This window comes from Tupaia chinensis, unplaced genomic scaffold, assembly GCF_000334495.1.
Source record: "Tupaia chinensis unplaced genomic scaffold, TupChi_1.0 Scaffold000617_2, whole genome shotgun sequence".
In the NCBI taxonomy this organism is placed as follows: domain Eukaryota; kingdom Metazoa; phylum Chordata; class Mammalia; order Scandentia; family Tupaiidae; genus Tupaia; species Tupaia belangeri.
In genome coordinates this window covers 645,368-662,456 of record NW_006160137.1, presented here as the reverse complement: position 1 = coordinate 662,456, position 17,089 = coordinate 645,368, and the positions used below count along the sequence as shown (strand labels likewise).

The 17,089-nt window shown below is 39.4% G+C and overlaps 1 protein-coding gene across 1 annotated transcript in view; it reads left to right on the top strand.

The window, feature by feature from the left end:
• Nucleotides 1-17,089, top strand: part of GADL1 (GAD like acidic amino acid decarboxylase 1) — a 176,095-nt gene that overhangs the window by 15,760 nt on the left and 143,246 nt on the right. The window contains exons 7-9 of the mRNA XM_027775942.1: nucleotides 6,532-6,611; nucleotides 6,724-6,778; nucleotides 12,658-12,774. Of these exons, the coding sequence (XP_027631743.1) occupies nucleotides 6,532-6,611; nucleotides 6,724-6,778; nucleotides 12,658-12,774 (252 nt within the window). The remainder of the gene's footprint in view (nucleotides 1-6,531; nucleotides 6,612-6,723; nucleotides 6,779-12,657; nucleotides 12,775-17,089) is intronic.

Sequence of the window (17,089 nt, the reverse complement as noted above, 5' to 3'; positions counted from 1 at the left end):
CATTATTTAAGTGGGTTTGTTGGTTTGAGGACTCCTGATGTGATTTTTATCCCATAATGTGTGACTAATATGCCAAAGTCTAAAGAAAATCTTTCATTATAAAGGAAAATTCTAATGGACTCGATATTGTACTTGCTGGCCAGTCTTGTACAATGCCTTTATTCAAAACCTATAGTCTGTAACAGTTTCTTTGAGAAAAGAGAACATTTCATTTGAAAGTGCTATCTCTTTCTGGGAATCTCTTTATTGAGTGCCTTATTTGTTAGAATGTAGGTGATCACTACTAATCTTTGCTATGCCTTCCAGTCACTGGTTTTTGATTTTGTTTTTGGTAAAATGTATTGCTTTGATTGTCTAATATAAGGAATTTATATCTCCCTTGTCAAAAAAATAGATGTTTAATAGCAATGAACATCACATACACACACAATGGATGTGGTCACAGCGTCTTTCTCATTTTCCTCTCCACTGAAGTAGGAGCTGAGATGATGGGCAGGTGCACGGGCCTTGAGTTAGGCTGCCTAGATTCAATTCCTGTCTCCACCTTCCTCTTTTATTTTTTTTTTTTGACCCCAAAATTCATTCCTCTTTATTGAGCAAGACCTGTCAGTGCAAGTGTTCTACATTTGAATTCCTATAGGGACTTGCAAGACTATGCATTTAAAAATCTTTATCATATCTTCACTGTATGTTGGATACTTCACCATGTCTGGGAGACTATCCTTGCATGCTGTTTTATATATTCCAGGAATTGTTCTAATTATTATTATTATTATTGTTCTAATTATTATTATCCCTATCCACCTTCTACTTTTTAAAGCAGCTTAATTTTTTTATGCCTCAGTTTCCTAGTTTGTGAAAAATGAGTCTATTAGTTAGCTCTTGTAACTAACACATCATCCCCAAAACCAGTAGCATCTTAACACAAGGCTGGGGTTAGCTGGGCAATTCCACTGCTCTCAGCAGGACTCTTGTTTGACTGAGGGTTGGCAGGGGGCATGGCTTAGTTGGGGTGACTGCAGTAATTCCTCTCTGGTTGTGTGTCTCTCATCCACTAGGGGGCTAGTCTAAGCTCATTCTCATGGCCATGGTGTGGAGGGAAAACGGCATGGAAACACACGAGGCTTCTTGAGTCCTAGCCTCAGAACTGGCACAGCATAACATCTGCCTTGTTTTCTTGGCAAAATAAGTCCCGTCTGTACTCCAGATCCAAGATTTAGGGAAGTAGGCACCACTTCTGCAGGTGCTTGCCACAAAGTCACAGGGCAAAGGGCATGGATACAGGACGCAGTGAACCACCGAGGCCACACAACCAACCCAGCCACCACATGTGGTTATCAATGACGTTCGCTGCAAAGATTCAGTGAACTACTGCATGTAAAGTGGGTCAGGCACATGGAGGAGTCCAACTTGGTGGGGCTCCAGGATCTGTTTGAGCCTTCGGCCTTTGAGCACAGCTTTGGTTGGCTCAACACGTTGGCAAGGCTGCTTCTGTATGCCCCCTGACCTATGAGCAAAGCTTGGGTCTGCCGAGGCTGGACCCTGGCAGGCACATAATACTAAAGAAGGGTAGCTATTATTATTCACAGGAGAATGGTCCAGCTCTAATAAGGTGGGTGGAAGTGGACGGTGCAGCTTAAATGCAGTGTCCTCTGGAAGGGATTCTGTTTTCTCTTTTCTCTCGCTGTGCGATTCCAGCGGGTGACTCTGTCCACTGTCACTGCTTCTTCCCCAGGTCCCTGGCGGGATTAGATTAGCCTCCTTACAGCATGTTGATAATTCTAGGTCTCTTGTCAAAAATGTGAGGTGGGCAAAATCTGAAAGTTCTTTGTTATTTGAAGCGGGACTTTCCTGTATCTGTTATTTTCTTCTCAGAGTAAAAATGACTTTGTTTTTGCAAAGGACAAATGTTACACAAAGTGGTCCATTGTTGGAAAAAATCTGAATACTCCTTTCTTCATATCCCTGTTAACTCAGTGCTAAGTACAAGGCAGAAATTGGGTGGTGAGAGGCAGCTGAGAAGATTCATTTAGTTTGAGATTCTTTTTTTTTAGAGTTTTTTTGCTATAGGACATTTGTGCTCACCAGAGAGACAGAGAGAGAGAGACAAAGAGACAGAAAAGGAGAAATCACCCTCCACCGAGGATGGCCATACTGCAGTCTCTTCTGTAGTCTCCTTCCAGGATTTTGGGCATGCATGCGCATGCACCGGTATGAGTTTAAAGTCTCCTTGTCTGGGATTCAAACAGTGGTCAATCACGTGGGAGTCCATTTAAGTAACTATCTGCTGGTCCCATTTAGTCTGGGATTCTTAACTCAGCTACCTGAGGCCCTTCTTCCTAAGCTCTTCTTTCTGTAGCAACGGACGAGTGTTTGGGAATATGAACTGCTAGGGGAAATTTGATTATTTGGGATTGTTATGGAGTAAGTTTGCCTCTCTGGTTTCCAACACGGAGTATTATAGACCGAAGGACCTCCATGGAGCAGAAATGCACTTTCTTCTGTGTTTGGATTGCTGTTTCTGAGCTGCAGAAAACTGATGAAATAGGGCCCCTGTTATTAGCTGAGTGTTTTTATTTTGTCTTGTTTATTCTTCATTTGTTTTAAAACTTGGTAGAATCCTTTTCTAAAATAATTGCCCTGGAAAGAGGAAATGACTTGTGTGGAAGCCTAGGACAAAGATTGTGCCTAGGGAAGATGAGTGACACAGGCGTGGCTGGTAGATGGGGAGTGAAAAGAAATGGAAACCCCCCATGGTTGTGGCCAGAGTTAAATTTTTTGTTGTGTTTTGAAAAAGAGACAAAATGTAGGTCTTGGCTACCATGCCGGTACATGTTAGAGCCAGAAAAATCAAGAACTAGATGTGAATTTCACAGAAAAATCCCACCAGTCTCAGTACCTGGTAGCCTCAAAAGCATATCTGGGCCTCATCTGGACTATTTTGTAGTGCGTTCTCCCAAACCCCTCACCCCACAAGAAACTCAGGTCATTGCTTTTACATTATTTTCACTTATGTTTCAATGACCACTTTCACTACTACACATTCTAAAAAAAAAAAAAAAAAAAAAAAATTTAGTTTAATAAAGGTTTAGAAAGGTTGTTTTTACTGAAGTGTTTTTTTTTTTTAAGAATTATTTTATTTAACTTTATTTATTTGTTATTTTTAATTTGACCAGAGAGGGACAGAGTGGGAGAGAGAGAGAGACAGAAAATGAGAAAGCAAGCTGCCAGATCTGGGACTCGAACCATGGTCAGCTATGTGGGAGTCTAGTGCCGCTAACTGCCATGCCACCTGCTGGCCCCAGTGTTACTGAAGTTTAAACCCTATGTTAATCTGTTACCCCCTCCACCCTTTTCGTGACTAGTCTATGACCCAGGGATGATTTTCCCTATAGTTTTATTAGGCAGACTTACAGTTTTTCTGCCCCCGGATTTCTCGACCTGTCCCAGATTACTCCATCTCTGCATTGTAACATCACACACCGAGTGTATGTACCCGTGTTTCTGCATACTTCAGGTTTTTATTGTAATTGAACTGCCAGAGACCTGCATGAGTCACCATATCGGAGGCAGCCTCTCCAGCGCTAAATTGCAATCAAAGATGAATGCCTTCTGGGGAAAAACAATAACAGGGGTGCATCTGGGGCCTAGTTAACACTTAGATGTGAACTACTTGGGTGACCAGAAACCCTCCCTTTGTGAAGTTCCTGGTCATTCCAATCACTTTTGGAATCCACATGAAGCAGTGACCACTGTCTGCCACTAAAAAAGGAAGATGAAAAGACTCTTACCTCCCAGGCAGGCATCAGCTAGCCTCCTTCCTCTCTAGCAGGGTTGGGCCTAGGGGGAGGCAAGTGAGACTTTGAGGGTGTATGTCTCAGGGTCATACCTCCTTACATGCTGCAGCCTGGTGCCCTGTTCACTTCCCCCTGCTCGCCAGGTGGGACGGACAGGGTTGGGATGTTATGGCAGGCCTTCTCAGTGGGCAAGCAGGTGCTTCTTAGGGTGTCCTGCAGAGTATGAAGCTAGAGTCTTTTTCCTGGATTCTAGCTCTGATCTCTTTCAGAATTGAACCAGCTGTGTGTTCTTGGGAAAAAGTTCCCTGGATGTTCTCTTCATCAGTAAAAATGTAACATTTATAAACCCTGCTCTCCCTGCTAGCTAATTTGAGCATCAAATTAGTCAGGAGCAGAAGGCGTTGGAGTGTCCAGGGTCCAGTGTACATTGAGGAGAGAAATGCAGTTCATTGAGAAACCCAAGGTCATAGAAAAAAAAAATCCTTGCAGGAGCCAGAAAGTAAAACTTCAGTTCGCTGCTGTTTTTCTTGTAGGCACTTGCTGTTTTATCTTTGTAGAAAGGAACACCCGCTGAGATTTCTGCTTCTTCTGTAGATTTATGAAACCTACAGGGAGGTTGGGGCTTAGAACCACTGACTTATCTTTTTGCCAATGATGGGAACAGCGATCGTTTGTTTCTAAATGCAGTTGTTACTTCCGAATTCCAGCCTTCTAGGTTTTTCCTTTCCTTGAAACTATTTGGCATGTCTGAAGCATCACCCTCCTTTTTTCCCCCCTTCCAGGGCTCCTTTCCTTCTCTGATGTTTTCTGATGTTTAGACTTCAGTTTTGCAGACATTTTTATCTCTCCCTACCCATTTGGGACCGACATTGGGCTGTACTTTGTCCCGAGGAACTTAAATATTGCACCACCAAAGCTATTCTTATTCTGATTACAAGTTTTTTATTCCACAGGACCATTGGTTGGAGGTATTTTGCTATTTCTCAGGAGTAGAACAGTGTGATTTTCCTTATAGTCAGATATCAGTGGGAGAGACTAACATTTATCATTATGAAATCAATAACTGTTTGGTTGCCAGACCCAAATCTCTGGTGAGAAATAACTCACCTCAGCGGTGGCAGGCATGTTCCCTCCAACCGTGGTAGGCTGATGTGGCAAGTAGTAAATTAATGACGTTTTCAGGTACATTATTATTCTCCTATATGCATATGTTCCTGTACAACCGGAAATAAATGCATCCTACAGGCATTTTGGACGTGTCCTATTTGATATTTGGAAATTAATTATTGAAGGTGGTTTCATTTTTTTTTCCTGATGGTGTTACTTCTGCATTTCTTTTAACAGAGTTAAAAAAAGAGCTCCCAATAAAACTCTCTTGACAAAAGAAGGAAAAAATTACCACATTTGAGGGAATATATCAAGTTAAGTGTGAAGGCATGACTACTCTTTTAATGTATTCATACCTACAAATTAAATTACTGAAGTTTTTTTTGGTACAATAATGTCCTTTAGCACCTTCATTTTTCTGGCATGAAAAAGAATTAATTGACCACCTGTCCTCACTAATGTATAAAAAGCGACGTTGCCAATGTTTGCATGCTAATTATTTCATAGGCTTCGTGCACTGAAGAAAAAGGCCCAGATCTAAAGCACGTATTACTATTAGGTTTTCCATGTACTTTCACATAGAAAAATACATCATGACTTTTCCAACAACCTAATATTTATCAATAAGAAGTAGGCCCAATCTCAGGACCAGCTGATAGATAGCATAGCAGTTATGTTGCTGGACTTCCACATAGCTGACCTCAATTTCAGTCCTAGACCCAGAGGCTTGAAATATACTCTGGGCATGTGTGAGCATGGAGAAGAAGGGAATTAGACATGGCCATCTTCCCTGGGGGATGATTTCTCACTTTCCCTCTCACTGTCTCTGTCTCTCTCCGGTGAGCACACATACCCTAAGGCAAAAACCGATAAAAAGAAATAGGCCTAACCTCATTCATGCCATAGCTGAGTCAGCGATCTCTAAATTACTACTTTTGTTATGATGGTCACCACATTCCTGTGTCAAATTTCACCCTTGCACTCGATATTAAACAAGTTGGTCAAGTGTCTGATCAGCATTTACATCCCATTGTTTGCTCTTGGAAATAATTAAAATCTTCTTTAGGCTGTGATTGCAATCTTTGGGATAGAGTCTTGCTCTGTCTTTTGAGGGTTTCAAGTCAGCAGTGAACTAGATTCTAACTTGCCATTAATACTGTCTTCTTGGTAGCATCAGCTCAGCTGTTCTTTTCTCACCATTGTGGAAAATCTCCAGCTATACAGTGTGTTCCAAGTGTCAGGCTCTGTGCTAAGTAAACATTTTGTGTATAGGAACCTATTTCACTCTATAACAAACAGGTACAGTCGGGTTTGTTAATATGACCACTTTACAGATTAGCAAATTGAGGCTCTGAGACTGTCTATTACTTACTCAAGGTTCTATAGCTGTAACTGGGGGAACTTGGAGTTCAATCCTGCTTTCTTTGATCCTAAAGTCAATGTTCTCAACCACTATGCTAAAGAGCTCAGTTGCATTACTGTTTCCTTCTTCGTTTATATAATAACGTTTCAATGATTGTGCTCAGCCATAATGACCTTTACTCATTTAGGTAACAAGCAATATTTTAAGCTTTTATTGTGCTGTGTATTCATGTCTCTCCCTCCCCTCTTGCACTTTTATCATCAGTGCCATTACTCTATGAAGAAGGCAGCTTCCTTTCTTGGGATCGGTACTGAGAACGTGTGCTTCGTGGAAACAGACGGAAGGTAACAGGATAGGATGCGGAAGCCTGGTGGGTGGAGGGCACTACTGTTTAAATAGTACCGTTGTCTGTTAACTACTAAACATAACCTTAAGTCTCACATCTGTGTCCCTTAGAGGTAGAATGATACCTGCGGAATTGGAGAAGCAAATCTGGCAAGCCAGAAAACAGGTGAGATTTAAAGAGAGGAAAAGAAAACAGATGTGTGTGTCTGGGTATGAGAGCTAGAATAAGAGGGAGAGAATGTAAACAGCCAAACCCATTTCTACATGTGGGAGAGAGAAGAGAGCGTGTTGGAATTAAAACAGGAAGATTCATTTACAGATGTTCTATTTCCAGGTGCTTGGTCCTCCATGTTCTGTGGAGTTTCTCGGATGTTCTCATTCCCAGGTGGCCGGAGCTCATTAAAATACTGACATCACCGTGTTCAGGATTCTTGGCTATAATGAGCCCTAAGGGTGAACCCTGCATCTCCCAACAGGGCCCCAGCATCCACTCTCCTGTGTAACTTCTCATGGGAAATGTATAGGCCAAACCAGTTGGTTTTGTGTTGTATTCAGGACATTACTGATTTCCTGATCCACCTATCCACCCAGATTGTTTCCACCCCAAAAGTCCATCCATTACTATCACCCCAGAACATCCTCTCTTTTTTAGCTGCTAGACTATATTAAAGCTAATGTGTTCATTGCTAGAGAAGGCATGGCTCTGGTCCCCTGCTGTGTTCCAGCTCAGCCCAGCCCCGATACTTGCTTCTTAAAAAGGTGCGTCCACATAAAAGTGCATTATGATTTTTGGTGCCAGCTGTTTTGCTTCTTGGACTCAGAAGCCTGCTAGATTGGGTGAACTTCCTTCACCACTTCCCTCCCGTCCCATCACTGCCTCCATTGTTGATGAGTTTCAGAATGTTCTCGATAACTTTTTCAATAGGTAGCAACAAAGTCATAAGGGACTGCTGAAAAACTAAAAAGCCCAGCTTCTGAGCTGGGATGTAAGTATGTCTATCGTCCTACATGTTCACAGTCTGAGAAGCATGGATTCTTTAATATTTTTAAGTGTTAATATTATATTTCTATTGTTATGTTCTATATTTTCTCCAAAGTTTTATAAAAATTACCTTGTCGTGATGTATGCTTGGTCACTATATAGATTGAGTATCCCTAATCCAAAAAAAGAAATCCAAAATCCAAAACGCTCCAAGAACCAAAACATTTTGATCACCAACATGGTGCCACATGTGGAAAATTGACCTCAAGTGACACATTACAGTCAATATGCGGCAATTCAAAAATATCGTACAGTATTACCTTAAGGTTATGCATACCAAGCATATATGAAACACAAATGAATTTTGTGTATAGACTTGGGTTCCATCCCCAAGATACCTTATTATGTATGTGCAAATATGCTGAAATCCAAAAAAAAAAAAATCTGAAATCCAAAATTTTTGATCATTTTGGATAAGGGATATTTGACCGGTATTTGGTACAGATTTGTGTACTTATAAATTCTTCCATGTATTGGTTTCAGATGTGTGTCCTTAGATCTATATTTATTATTTTTTAATATTCCAATAACAACTGGATTTGATACTTATTTGGTAGTTACCAGATCTCTTTGACTCATGGGTAAAATTCTACATAACAGTTTAAATTGTTCTGAAGAGTTTGTTCAAATAGTATTTGCACCACACATATTATTTTTTGGTTTTCATTTTATCATCTTCCATAGGAGTTCCTATCAAAAAGAACTTTCATTATGTCATTCATGCTTCTGGTAGGGAACACTAGTTGTGCTTTTCTTCCTTCCCCTCCTCCTTTTTTTAATTTTTTTTTCCTTTCTTTCTCTCTTGAATTTTAAACTTTTCATTACAGAAAATTTCAAACACGTACTTAATTAATATAACAAGATGCCATATGCCCGTGATGAAACTCAACACTCAGTAGCTTAGGCTCCTTTATGCTTCGTTTGCCTCCCACCCCTCCCATCCCCACTGGATTCAAACTTGAAGCAAACTTATGATATCATAGCATTTGATCTATAGTTGAGTATATCCGTAAAAGATATAGATTTTCTGTGAGACATATAATATCATGATTTTATAAATATATATGTATATATATATACATATATATATATAGTTAATGATTATATTTTAAAAACACTGATTTCTTAACATCATCAAATATTGTCTATTTTAAAATTTCTTCCATTGCTTTTTAAAAATTTTTAATAGTTGGTTTATTAGAATAAGGGTTCAGGACCAGCAGGAGACATGGCTGTTAAGGTAGCTGGATCCTACATGGTCAACTACGTGGTTTGTGTCCTGGACCCAGAGACTTGAGGAACAGCCGAGCACATATGCTTGCATGACCACAATCCTGAGAGGAGATGAAGGACAAGGGATTGTGGTGTGGCCATCCCTCCTGGAGGTGGGGGATTCTCACCCCCTGTCCCTCTCTGTCCCTCTCCAGCAAGTATACATGCCCTATAGTAAACTATAACAAACAGGCAAAAAGAATAAGAATACAAACAAAAGTTTCCACATTAAATTTGGTTGATATGTCATATAAATTTTTTCAAATCTATTCTATCCTCTATTTTTTTCCCCTTGTAAATGATTTGTTGAAGAAACCAAGTTCTTTGTCTTATAGAGTTTTCCACATTATAGATTTTGTACATCAAGAATTCAGGACTAGGACCAGCAGATGGTGTAATGGTTATGTCACTGGATTTCCACATAGTCGACCACAGTTCGAGTTCCAGACCTGGCACCTTAAAAATCACGCCCAGCACATGTACATGCATGCCCAAAATTCTGAGAGAGAATGGAGAAGAAGGGATTGCGAGGTGGCCATCTCCTGTGGGGGGTGATTTCTTGCTTTCCATCCCTCTGTCTCTCTGTCGAGCGCACATGCCCTATAGTAAAAATCTTAAAAAAAAAAAAAAAAAGAATTCAGAACTCTAAGTACTCCCTGTATACATCCCTGTCTATTTTCTACAATTTTTCAGTTAGGTCTTGAGACTCAGTAAGATTCGAGTTGGATTTCTTACCAGGAAGGCTTCATGGGTAGCATTTCGGCCTCTTGTCAGGAAACACTCTGTGTCTCTTCTGTGATGACAATTGATCAGTAGATTCTGGTATTGTCATTCATCCATTATAAAGCCCACTGTCAAATCTCTCACCTCCTAGACTTTATTGCCATTGATGGACTTTGTCTAGACTCATTATTTCCTTAAGGATGTTCTAATCCATTCCCTCATTCCTTCCGTAGTTATTGGAAGACATTCTACTATAAAGAAAAAATATTATCTCATCCTGATTTTGTTTCCCTAAAGAAATGATTTGCATAGACAAGGCAGAATAAATGTTTTATTCTTTCACCTTTTTTTTAAAATCAGTTTTTAAAACAGTGTCAGTTGCCTAGCATCCTCTAAAGATGGCTTCCAATTTTTAAAAAATACATTAGAATTTGTATTTCTAGTATAGTGGTTTTTATTTCACTGCAGTCATTATTATTTTTGTTGCTCACGTTTTTGTTTGTTTTGACAATGGAAGCACATGAAATTGACATCATTCTAAAGTTGAGAACTTGCAAAAGTTTTTAAAAGTCAAAATTGCTTGAGGCATATTCAAAAGTAGGGCAGTGGGGTTAGAGTTAGTTGGTCTCTTCAGTTTTCTTTCAAGTCAGCTAATAACCGGAGTTTGGATTCACCAAGGACAAAATTTGCATCCATTCTGACATAATACACAATGAATAGTTTACTTTTTTTTTCAGTAGCTTCAGACCTAGTAGTTTTATTTCAGATGTAGAGAGTAGTGCGCTCATTTCATTTCTGCTGGGATTCTATTCCTGGCCAATGACAGTCCACTAAAAAACTATTGAGCAATGACCTTTACTTGATGCCATTACAAAGATGGTAGAGACCACAAAGCATCTGAAATTTTAAAGTACTATAGCAAGCCAAATTATTGGGTTGTCAGAAAAGCCATGACGTGTTTTTCTATGCAAAAATGTGTCGTGACTTTTATAACAACCCAATAGTATGACCACTGAATATTTGGAGGTATTTTTGTGTATGACTTGAAATGACAAGTGTTTTAGGGAATACAGCTCTTTAGCAGCATGCAGTCAGTACTGTTTCTACTGGATTTTCTCATTAACAACATGAGATATGTGAAAGAAAGAAATCTAAAAGGTTAAATCCAGATTGCAAAAGTTTAATTTCTAGGCCTGATATTTATAGTGATTTTTTTAAAGGTAATGAAAACTCATTAACAGGCTATAATAACTTGCATAGGTATTTTCTCTTGACTGTCAGGATGTCATCTAGTTTATGAGGAAAGCCCAGCCATTAAAGATACCTTAAATGGCTTTAGTAAATTACTTTTTCTATTGCTTTTAATGATAGATGTAAATCTGGTCTTATTTTATTTCGGTCACTGACATGATAAAGACATAGTCTGTTGGTAGTTGAGTACAGAGAAGAATTTCCAAAACCCATGGCTTCCCAGGGGCTCTGTCACCTGCTGGCCTGGCTCTAAGAATTTTGGGTACAGTGGATTCCAAAATGCAAATGGACTCAGGATATATCGTCCGTTTGATTGTATGCATCTCAATTTAGAGATGTAGACCAAGTATTCTTGCTGTGCTCCACTTTCCATTGAGAAATACCATCTGTCTGTCAAAGGTTGTTTAAACAGAATGAGTTTGGTTCAAAAACAATCCCTGTTTTTAAAGGACATAAAACTATACTGCAATAACAATGTATTTTCTAATAAAACTAAAGGGAAAATGGCTTCCTACATAATGGAGGTAGAATGGCTTTTATAGGCAGCACTCTTTGTCATGTTTTCCTCAGGTGCTTTAGAATCTGAGAATTCTGGTTGCTCTCCACAATCCCACATGTGGCTACAAGTTTTCCCTCCCAAGCATTTCTCCAGCGAATGACACATCTCTGCCACCATGCTGGGCTACATCCTTTTAGCAACAACCTCATGCATTTTCTCTACCCCATCATTTTAAGTCCCTTAATAGAACCAAGGTGCCTTGCCAGTTTGACTGGGATCCCCCCGATCTCTGTGTGTATGCCCAGATTCTCTCGTTTCTCTCTCATTCCCCATAGGCTCTCGTTCACTCTTCAAGATGATGTGGAAGTAATTATGGTAGGAATGATGTAGGTTCTCTTTTCCAGAACATTCCATTGAATTTCTCTGTCATGAAATTAAAAATGTGGTACATTTTGCTGAATGTATCCCAGTAAGGTTGCCTTCTGCCCTGGGATGCCCGGAGCACATTCTTTGTTTTGTAACTGCACTTACTTTTTAGGAGACAAGCAGGTGGACCTACATACTTATCCTTAGAATCAAGTCCTGGTCTACCAGTCCTGTCTCTGTATTTTCAAGAAGGGTGACAATGGTGACACTATGAAGACCCAATGTATTTCTGTAGGAAAGAATTAGAAATTACTATCAGGTTGGGAAGTAGAAATTCATTACAGAATGCCTGTTAACCATTACAGTTGAGGTAATTCAGGGTTTTTTTTTTTTTTTCAAAAGAATTATTTTATTTAACCTAATGTATTTATGTGCTTATTTTAGTTTGACCAGATCAAGAGAGAGAGCGCAAGTGAAAATGCAAGTTGCCAGGTCCGGGACTTGAACAATGGTTGGCCATACCGGAGTCCTGTGCCTTTAATCATGCCACCTACTGGCCCCCATTAATTCAGTTTTTATCTCGGGAATCTATGGCACAAAAAAGTCATGGAAAGAGAACATAAAACTAATAATAATAATGTCTCAGTTCAGTATATTGAACTATTGTCTGTGACTATTATTGTCATAGCATTTTCTTGGTTTTCTTAACCTGTTTATATGACAAGAGGCTACAAAATGGAGTTTAAAAGTCACTATTAAATTAATAATGATTGCCAAAAGAAAAAAATAACCCCAAATACCTTTCTGGATTAATAACCCTTTATGTACTTACTACCGGACAGAGTTGATGGTGGTGGTGACAACCCTCTTTGTCTGTGGGTCCTCCTTGCAGGGAGCAGCGCCCTTTCTTGTGTGTGCCACATCTGGAACAACCGTGCTGGGGGCCTTTGATCCTCTGGATGAAATAGCTGACATCTGTGAGAGGCACGACCTCTGGCTTCACGTGGATGTAAGTGTCTCTGTGTGTACACCTCTGTTTACGTTTCTAGGCTTTCCGTAACTTTGACAGGAAGTTTTTCATAGTCTCAGAAACTGGGGATTAGCAATTGGCATAATGGCTATGTCACTAGACTCCCATGTTGTTGACTGAATTTTGAGTCCTGGACCCGGTGGCTTAAACTCATGCCGGGTGCATGTGCGTGCGTGCCCAAGATCCTGAGAGGAAATGGAGGAGAAGGGATTTCAGCATGGCCATCCCTCCTGGGGGTTGATTTCTTGCTTGCTTTCTCTCTATCTCTCTCTGTCTTTCTGGTGAGCGCACGTGCTCTATAGCAAAAACTTCTCTAAAAAAAACAAAAATTGGGGACCAGCAGTTAACGTCATGGCTATGTCGCTGGACTCCCACGTGGTTGATCACAGTTCAAGTCCCGGACCCGGTGGCTTAAACTCACGCCGGGTGCATGTGCGTGCATGCCCAAGATCTCAAGAGGAGAATGGAGGAGAAGGGATTGTGGCGTGGCCATTCCCCCGGGGAGTGATTTCTTGCTTTCTATCTCTCTTTCTGTCTTTCTGGCGAGCGCATGCACTCTATAGCAAGAACCTCTTAAAAAATTTAGTTTTAGTTTTCTTTCTTTTCCCGTAAGAATTATTTAATTTAATTTTATTTATTTACTTATTTTTTAATTTGAACAGAAAGGGACAGAGAGAGAGAGAGAGAGAGGGAAAGTGAGAAAGCAAGCCACCAGGTTGGGGATTTGAACCATGGTCAGCCATGTGGGAGTCCAGTGTTCTCAACCACTACGCCACCTGCTGGCACCTCAAATTTGTTTTAGTTTTCTGAATTCTACTTTATTTCTCTCCTCCTGTGAACCATCTTGGTCTCCTGAATCTACTGTCATTGGAGTAGCTTGTTGTAAAAAACACATTTTGGAATTATGGAGTCAAGAGACTTTGATTTTTATTCTAATCTGATTTTTCTTTATTGTGATCACAAATCTTTGGACTTCTGTTTCTTATTTGTAAAGAAGGAGCTAGATAGGGCCAGCAGGTGGTGTGGTGGTTAAGGTGCTGGACTTTCACATAGCCGACCACGGTTCAGGTCCTGGTGTGGCTTACTTTCTCACTTTCTCTTTCTCTCACTGGTGAGCACACATACCCAACAGCAAAGGGAAAAAAATAATAATGACAAATAAAATTAAACAAATAATTCCTTTTTAAAAAAGGAGATAGATGACTGATATGGTCTATAAAGTATCTGCTAGCTCTGAAATGGTATGAGTTTAATCAGCTGGAAAGTGCAAAAAGCTGTGTTGCATGATTTCATGCTGTAATGAAAGCCCATTTATCAGGATCTTTCATAGATCACTGTTGGAGGGATTGGGAAAATGTATACTCTTCATAATTTTGAAATTTAAAGGACTGGCTCTTTTTCTAATTAATTTTGTAAATCCTGAGTTCATTCATAATCTTTTTTTTTTCTTGAAATATAGACAACTTTTATGATGCTACTTCTCCAGGGTTAAAATGTTGAATTCTGTCGGGACCAGCAGTTAGCATAATGGCTATGTTGCTAAACTCCCACGTAGTCGACCGTGGTTGGAGTCCCAGACCCGGTGGCTTAAACTCATGCTGGGCGCGTGTGTGTGTGTGCACAAGATCCCGGGAGGAGAATGGAGGAGAAGGGATTGCGGCATGGCCATCCCCCCAGGGGGTGATTTCTCGCTTTCTATCTCTCTGTCTGGCGAGCACATGTGCCCTATAGCAAAAACCTCTCAAAAAAGAAATGTTGAATTCAGTCCGTTATTGATGTTTGCTAAACTTGTTTGTTTTGTCCTTCCTTCTCTCTTTCTTCCCTCCCTCCTTTCAGCACAATCTTATGATTTTCCCTCCTTCTCTCCCTTCCTTTTGTGAAAAGAGGAGTTAGTTTGATTCTAACCAAGAAAGAGGGCAGTGGGTCTGTCCCCATGCACAGTGGTTAAGCCCTGGGCTTAGGGAGTAGGATCCCATGGCCTACCTCAGTGAGAACCCTGACCCCTGCTGTGATACATATGTGTATGTGCCCAAAATGTCCTGACAGGATAGAGAAAGAAAGGAAAAAAGTGTTGTGGCATGACTGTGCCTCATTGGGGGTGCTTTCTCTCTTTTTCTTTCTTTCTCTTTTTCCTCTCTCTGTCTCTTTCTGGCGACCATACTGCCCTCTGGTGAGAAAAGAATAGAAAAGAGAAAGAAAGGGAAGGGAAGGGAAGGGAAGGGAAGGGAAGGGAAGGGAAGAGAAGGGAAGGGAAGGGAAGGGAAGGGAAGGGAAAGGAAGAGAAGGGAAGGGAAGGGGAGGGGAGGGGAGGGGAGGGGAGTGGAAGAGAAAAAGAAAGGTAAAGAAAAGAAAAGGGACAGTTGAACATATGCATGAGACCAGGAAAATTTCTTCCAGTAAGTAAGTTGTTCAGGTCAGAACAGAATTTGTTGTTGTCGTTTGACATGCTAAAAGAAAGGTAACTAAGCTTTTAAGGGGTATACCTACATGTAATTTTATAGTTTGGATGATTTTATGACTTCAAAGTAAAGTGTATATATTGGGTGGGAAAAGTCATGATGCCTTTTTGCATAGAAAATCAGAAAAATACAGCATGACTTTTTTGATGACCCAATAATATGGATCTGATGTACTATGGAGAGAACTTTCCAGCAGTTCAGGGTTCTTATTAAAGAGGTGTTAATGTTTGGTAAAAGCAACAGTAATATAAAGCTCTCTGCAGTTAGAAGCTTTCTTAGCATGCCAGAGGCAATGCTTCAGGTAGATTATTTGTGACTCCTCTAAGTGGGAATTTAGTATTTGTATCTGTACACATTTCAACTTCTAACTTACTGATTTTTATAGACATAGATGTATCATCATGCATTATGTCATAAAAGATAATATGAAGTGAGTACTTTTATAACTCACAAAAAAGGGGAAATCAAAAACATCAGCCATTATACTTAAATATTCTACTCTCATAAAAGAAACATCAAATGTGGATTATAGAGTTTATGTTAAACAGAGGAACTACCGCAATTTCTAAATTGAGAATGATATTAAAAGATTTATGGGGTTTAGAGAGAATTGTGATTTATAAGTGTAAATGAAAAGCTTTCTAGGTTTTCCAAAAATTAACAGTTATACTTCGAAGAAAGCTCTTTTGTAAGGAAATATTGAAGCCACATTAAATTGTTCCATTTTTGCATAGTAAGCATGTAACAACTGCATGTAATATTAGATTAAATTTGAAGTAGCTGAGCTGACCTATTAAAGAAATTAATAAGCTCTAACATTAAGACAATGTTCACCCATCCTTTGGTACTGCAAGTGTCAAATCTGTTGATAAAATTTTATTGTAGGAGCACATCCCTTATCTTGGAGAAACTTCATATGCCATAAGTAGTTTATTAATTTAAAGATAAAATACTAACAAAATGTCAGTAATTGCTTTGACCTGTTGGACATCTTCTAAATGTCATCTTAAAGATCTTTGAAAACATTAAAAGCTGATATTTACTTTATCTCATTTTAAAAATGAAATTATAATTGCCTATTTTTCTAGGTTTTTCATAAAATCAAGTTGCCTTGTATGTATACCATACTTTATTCATTCTGGGGTACTTTTATTTTTAAAATAGATTTTTAACATTTCTTAAATTGGTATTTTTTTTATTGCCAGAGAGTGCATGTGCTCACATACACATGTACATGCTTGCATGAGAGAGAGAGAACTAGCGAGTGTCATCCCAAAGGGGCGTTGTCATAGTGTGATCTTTTTCCTCCATTTCTCCATCCCTTCAGGATTTGGGTCATGTGTACACATGTGCCTAGTGTGTTATTCAAGCTATTGGGGCTGGGATTCTAACTGTAGCTGGCCATGAAGAGTCCAGCGCCTTATGACCAGGGCTTAACAGCAGTGTTTTTTTTTTATTTTTTATTATTATCATAATCTTCTTTATATTACATTGGATTACATATAACTTTACATTGACTTCCATTGCTTTTTCAAAAGGGAATGCCATGCATGTCAGTCAATACAGAGGCATCGATCTCCCCGCTTTATCATTCAAAGTCTTTTCCATGCATTTCCCAATAATTATTATTATTATAATTTTTTAAAACAGTCAATCACTATTTCTCCTTTTGCTTGTTAAAAGACTTCACCCATCATGAAATACTTCCCAGACCAGTCCAGTTGAGAATACTATACACGTCATCTTCAACAGATAATAAACCATATCTGTTTCTCACTAACATCCCCTCTATTGTTCACTTGCTATCTTTCTCTATCCTCTTCTCTTTTTTTTTT